The sequence below is a fragment of the Panthera leo genome, chromosome B3, assembly GCF_018350215.1.
Source record: "Panthera leo isolate Ple1 chromosome B3, P.leo_Ple1_pat1.1, whole genome shotgun sequence".
NCBI classification, from domain to species: Eukaryota; Metazoa; Chordata; class Mammalia; order Carnivora; family Felidae; genus Panthera; species Panthera leo.
In genome coordinates, this window is record NC_056684.1 from 62,960,853 (window position 1) to 62,967,244 (window position 6,392).

Consider the following 6,392-nt stretch of genomic DNA (forward strand, 5'->3'; position numbering starts at 1 on the left):
AATGTAGAAGTTCAAGGTGTACAGCAGAATGACTGGGTTTACTTATATTGTGAAATGATTGCCAGAGTAAGTTTAGTTAACATCCATTGTCTTGTACAGAAACTCCCCGACCCCCCAAAAAAGAAAAGAAAAAAATGTGGTGTTTTTCCTTGCGAGGAGAACTCTCAGAATCTACTCTTAAAATTTTGCTCCATTCTTTTTTTTTTTATTATTGTTGAATAAATATTCCCTTGCATGGATATGCCATGTTTTGTTCACCCATTTACTAGTTGACAGGCATCTGGGTTGTTTCCACTTTCTGGCTATTGTGCATCATGCTACTATGAGCCCTGGAAGATTTTTACAATAGGATGCAGTAAGAGCATGAACACCGGATTCTGAACATGTTGCCATCGTGCCTGGAAGCTATGCAGTAATCCCCGAGGGTTGGTTCTGGGCCCTCAGTGTTAGACAAGAAAATATGTAAACAATAAGGAATTCTTATTCTCTTTTCAGCCAAAAATCTATTGTATTTTTGCTATGATTTAAAAAAAAAAAAGTACATAAGTCGTTTTAGTAGGGAAAAAAAAGACTGGTAAAAAAAATCCTATTTTATTATACAGAGAAACAGGTTACTGTCAAGTGTAAGTAGGGCGTGCATGAAGATGAAGGGAAGACAATCCTTTCTCTCACTTCTTTCTCAGATATTTGCGTCATGGCCCTGAGTCAGCAAGTTAGTTGGGAGGCCACTTCCTACATCATCTTCTAGTGATGTAAACATTAACAAAATGATTTATAGCGAGCCCGTGTGCTTTTCCAATACACAGTGGGAGCCTGGTCTTGTTACCTGTCAGTTGCTAAATGGGAATGTGTTCATGTGTGGGCACAACACCTTTACAGTGGACTGATGAGTTGTGATTAGAAATGTATGTGTACTCAGAGAAAGACATTGAGGGCATGCATAACTCTTTGTTATGTACTTTCTCTTTCTTTCCCTCCCAGAAAGAGATCTAGAACACATTTCACCACATTCCATCCATTCCTGATCATCCATGGTCATGTGCTTACATCGTATCTCCCTCAGCCTGGAACATTCTCCCCCCAGCCTGTCCCCTGCCAGACTCCACCACGGTGCCACCTTCTGTTGACATTTTCCCAGGTGCTCCTTTTCTGGTACCTCCTTTGTGCACACCTCTAGAAGAGCCATCATCTCCTGTCATAATTGCTCATCTGCATGCCTTTTTTCCGCATGGAGTTTAGGGATGTTCCTGTGTGTCTTTTCATCTTTGTAACCCAGTGCCTGGTGCAGTACCTGGCATATAGGTGGTGCTCAGAGATCCTTGTGGCAGGGAGGCACGCATGCTTATCTGACCCCATAAGTGATGAATGTTAATAGAGGCGGAAGGTCGACTCCAGCTTTAGCTGACCACAGAGACCTATGCTGACCATAGGTCTGATGACTGGTAGCAGCCCTTTCATGACAGATATGGTTCTTAGGGTCTGAAGAATTACTCAGTTTCCCTAAATCGTTGGTGATATTGAAACAAAGTGCTTTTGCAGTTCTGATCACGTTAAAGCTTGAAGGAAGAAAGGGCTGATCTGATTTTAACAAAAATCTAATCGTGCAGGCATTTTAGACGTAATTGTTCTTAGGGTCACTGAGTGATTATCATGGGAACAAGGGCTATTGAGCAGGAATAATTTTTGTCAGTTGAATTGATTTTGTGCAAGGACCTTGTCAGAGTCCGTCCTTCACATGGGGCTCATCTGCCCTGGGCGCCTTGTAAATGCTAATGATATCCATGCGTGCACTGTGGCCCAAGGCTGCTTTGGATATGTCTGTACACAAATTTCTTTCTCTTAGTGGCTTTGAAAATTGCACTTACGCTCTTCTAGCCCTTGTAAAATTTTTTTACAAGTTACCCTTTACCGTTAAATTGAAAAAATAGATGTCTTTACGTAGAGGGGAGACATCCTTTATATTGAAGGCACTCTTTGGGATCTAATGCTAGTGGCAATATTTATAACTAGCTATGAAATGAAATGATTTACTTGTTTCCCTTATAGTCTTGACAGTCCTATATGACAGGGCTCTTCTCTGCTCATTTTTTGAAAAGGTACTTTTTTTGGCCTAGTGTACTTCTATTATGTGGGAAAGTCCTCAAAACTTAAGGTCTAACTTCCTTTTTTGTTTTTTTTAATGTTTTTTTAATCTCTATTTATTTTTGGGAGAGAGAGAGAGAATGTGAGCAAAGGAGAAACAAAGAGAGAGAGGACACAGAATCCAAAGCAGGCTCCAGGCTCTGAGCTGTAGGCACAGAACCTGACATGGGGCTCGAACCCACGAACCCCAGGATCATGACCTGAGCTGAAGTCGGACGCTCAACTGACTGAGCCACCCAGGCGCCCCAACCTTTTTTTTTTTTAACTTAAAAAAAAAATGTTTCTAAATTTATTTTTGAGAGAGAGAGTGTGAGCAGGGGAGGGGCAGAGAGAGGGGGACAGAGGATCCAATGCAGGCTCCAGGCTGAGAGCAGGGAGCCCGATGCGTTACTTGAACTCACGAACCGTGAGATCATGACCCGAGCCGAAGCAGGAGGCTTAACCAACTGAGTCACCCAGGTGCCCCAAGGTCTGACTTCCTAATTCCTCCAGTGGTCCTGTGTATCTTAGGCAGGATAAAAGAACTTGACTCATTTTTCCCCCTCTCGCCTACTTTTGGTGATGTAGATTCCCCGAATGTAAACAGTATCTTCTCCCGTGAAATGAATTTTGCTTGTGCATTTTGCAGGTACTACTCAGTTCTTTATCCGCTGGAGAGAAAGATATCTGACGCCAAGTCCCGCGAACTGGTGATGTACATCTGGGCCCATGCCGTGGTGGCCAGCATTCCTGTGTTCGCAGTGACCAACGTGGCCGACATCTATGCCATGTCCACCTGCACTGAAGTCTGGAGCAACTCGTTGGGCCACCTGGTCTACGTGCTGATCTATAACATCACCACCGTCATCGTGCCTGTGGCTGTGGTCTTCCTCTTCTTGATACTGATCCGACGGGCCCTGAGCGCTAGCCAGAAGAAGAAGGTCATCATCGCAGCTCTCCGGACCCCGCAGAACACCATCTCTATCCCCTATGCCTCCCAGCGGGAGGCAGAGCTGCACGCCACCCTGCTCTCCATGGTGATGGTCTTCATCTTATGCAGTGTGCCCTACGCCACCCTGGTTGTCTACCAGACTGTGCTCAACGTCCCCGACACGTCTGTCTTCTTGCTGCTCACTGCCATTTGGCTGCCCAAAGTCTCTCTGCTGGCGAACCCTGTGCTCTTTCTTACTGTGAACAAATCCGTCCGCAAGTGCTTGGTAGGCACGTTGATACAGCTGCATCACCGGTACAGTCGCCGTAATGTGGTGGGCGCAGCGGGTGGGGTGGCTGACGCCAGCCTGGAGCCCAGCCTGCGTTCGGGCAGCCAGCTCCTGGAGATGTTCCACATTGGGCAGCAGCAGATCTTTAAGCCCACGGAGGACGAGGAAGAGAGTGAAGCCAAGTACACTGGCTCAGCCGACCTCCAGGCCAAGGAGATACTTAGCACCTGTCTGGAGGGAGAGGGGGAGCCCCAGTTTGCGCCTCCTAGGCCGCTCCTGGGCGCGGCGGACTCTCTATCCCAGGTGGCGCCAGCGGCCCCCGTGGAACCTGAAACATTGCCCGACAAGTATTCTCTGCAATTTGGCTTTGGGCCTTTCGAGTTGCCTCCCCAGTGGCTCTCGGAGACCCGAAACAGCAAGAAGCGGCTGCTTCCCCCCTTGGGTAACACCCCAGAGGAGCTTATTCAGACAAAGATGCCCAAGGTAGGCAGGGTGGAGCGGAAGATGAGCAGAAACAATAAAGTGAGCATTTTCCCGAAGGTGGATTCCTAGTAAGGATTGTAAATCCCTGGAAGCAGCAGGGAGCTCCCGCACCCCTGCCCTCCCTTCACTCTGGCCGGCCCTGCGATTTGTGTGATCTCCTTGCAGCCAACTACGGGTTGACTCTTCCTGTGTGGGCCAAATGCTTTTGGAATGAGAGGGAAACCTATACAAAATCAATTGTCCTCTTTATTGAGGGAGTATATATATTTATCTCAGTGATGTGTGTCCTTGGTATAAAGTTGGTGTTCCTCTCTGTGGAGACAAAAGCTGGATGGTGTGGAAAGGGCCTTGCTTGGAATGGGCCCTCCATGTGCATTTTCTGAGGACCCAGCAGAAATATAGGGAGAGAAGAACATCCGTGAGCTCAAAGGGAGTAGGGGCCCTCTATGGGAAGCCCAAGATAATTATGGAGGGGTGTGGCCACAAAGAAAATGCCCATTTGATTCACTCAACTATGACAAGTATTAAAAATGTTTAATATTGATCTGTATCTTCAGGGGAGATAGGGACTTGGCATTTGACACCTGACACCTTTTCTCTAGAAGGCCTGATCTTATGACTCAGTTTCTCCTGAAACCCTTCGTCTCTTTCACTGGGCTGTAGACAAGGAATGGCTGTCCCACCCCCATCCGACAGATATGGCAACCGCTGTGCCAAGGGGTGAGCGAGGAGATACTCTCTTGATTATCTTGACATTCTTCTAACATCACTTAAACCTCAGAAAATTATGTCTGCAGTGTTGGTTGGAAAACATTACAAGCACTTTACCAGGTCTTTCCCCATTAAATTGCATTTTTCAACCAAGGGGAGAGGAGCTAAGAGGTAGAGAAGAAAGACAGAAACGTCCGTACCCTGTAGTCTTCTCTCTTCCGATGTTGATCTCGTGTGAAAGGGGCTATGTCGCAATCAGTAGAAGTGAAGTGCATTGAAAAAGATGATCTTGTGCAAACTTTCGGGATTCAGAGGTAATTTAAAAATGCAGAGTTAGTGTAAACTGGATCCTCTGGAAACATCAAGCTAAAAATACTTGATTAGGAAAGGGGATTCTGCCCAAAAGAGGGAGAGAAGTCTGACAAAGATGGCTTCCTTCTGATGAGGACTCCAGAACCCAGGTGTGGCCAGTCTCGTTTTCAGTCTCTTTGCACAACTATGGTTCTCCCTCCGTTGTGGACACAAAAGAGGAACGGGACAGGGAGAAAGATTTAATCATTTTAAATGCCAAGGCAGCACCTAGCCCAGGTGAGCTCTTCACTTCCTCTTTTCCAATAAAGTTTTAGCAGGAGTCCAAGGGCATAGAGAAGGAGGAGGACAGTGTCCTCAACAGGTTAGCCTCCTGGGGGCTCTTATAAGCAATTCAAGTCAGTTTTGGGGTAGATTCACCAGGCTGAATTCCAACCACAGGTGACACTCCACTTTTAATGAGGACAAATCAAGTGCCAGCTCCACTGTTCTCTCTAGGACATTTTGTTCTTGTTAATAGTATGTGGGGAGGACCATCCAGTGCCTTGAGCAAGCTTGAGTGAAAGTAGGCATTCTCACTGGCAACCTTCCTTCCGATTCCAAGGGCAGTGGTCCTCACGGGACCCCTCCTTTAACCACATGGGCCCCCTGGCCCTCAGAGGAAGCTCAGATTATGTGTGGGGAGTTTCTTGTGATATCTGGTGTGGTGTGGTGTCTTGTGATTCCAGAGTATGAACCCAAAGTCCCTTACTCGGAAGAGGGAAATCCTCCCTTTTTGTGTTTTGTCTCCTTGCAGTGTCGTGCGCTCTTAGCACAAACAGGGGACTGCCACATCCTCTCCGTGTGCCCCCTGCCCCCAGCCCTTTGTGCATGCCATCTATAGCTTCGTGCCCTGGTAGTTAATGGTGGCCCTTCAAGCTTATCATTCAAAACCTTCCCAATCGTTACAATTTCCACCAAGGAGAAACGTAATCTGTCAGAAAATTGTGTCTACTTTGGAAGAATTGTCAAACGTAGCCACTTTGGTGTTGTTCTGATAATATATATGTACAACTAATGCATTCGGGTGAGGCACAATTGGGTAGTTCTTTCTTATGTATGTTTGAAGCAGATGGTTGACTTCTAGCAGGTCATTGCCAGGTATATTTCTATAGTCTTTGAAGAATTACATTTTAATAAAAAACTGAAAAGTCATTTCTGAACTCAAAAAAAGTTTAATGAGCTATTTTTTTTTGTTTCTTCTTTTCACTCTCAAGTGGGCATATTAATGTAAACCATGAATGTTGAGTTAATCAAAATTACAGTGATAGTGGGAAGGTAGAGGAGAGGTAGACGGGATGATTGTACGAGACAGCAATCCTCACTTACCCTGACAAGAGGCAAATTATGTCCAAAATGGGTAGTGCAGAAGAGAGTAGAATACACATATTTAGAAATAACGGAGATGTGTGACTGTCCAACAGCTAAAATTATGGCAGGTCCTGGTCTCTGGGACTGCTTTGTTTGTTTTAAGCCTTTTTGTTATATTTTAAAACATTCTACATATCT

The 6,392-nt window shown here is 45.8% G+C and overlaps 1 protein-coding gene across 1 annotated transcript in view; it reads left to right on the plus strand.

Annotated features, from left to right (window-relative positions):
• Positions 1-6,039, plus strand: part of GPR176 (G protein-coupled receptor 176) — a 125,181-nt gene extending 119,142 nt beyond the window's left edge. The window contains exon 3 of the mRNA XM_042942443.1: positions 2,771-6,039. Within this exon, the coding sequence (XP_042798377.1) occupies positions 2,771-3,893 (1,123 nt within the window). The 3' untranslated portion in view covers positions 3,894-6,039. The remainder of the gene's footprint in view (positions 1-2,770) is intronic.
• Positions 6,040-6,392: the final 353 nt, after the last annotated feature.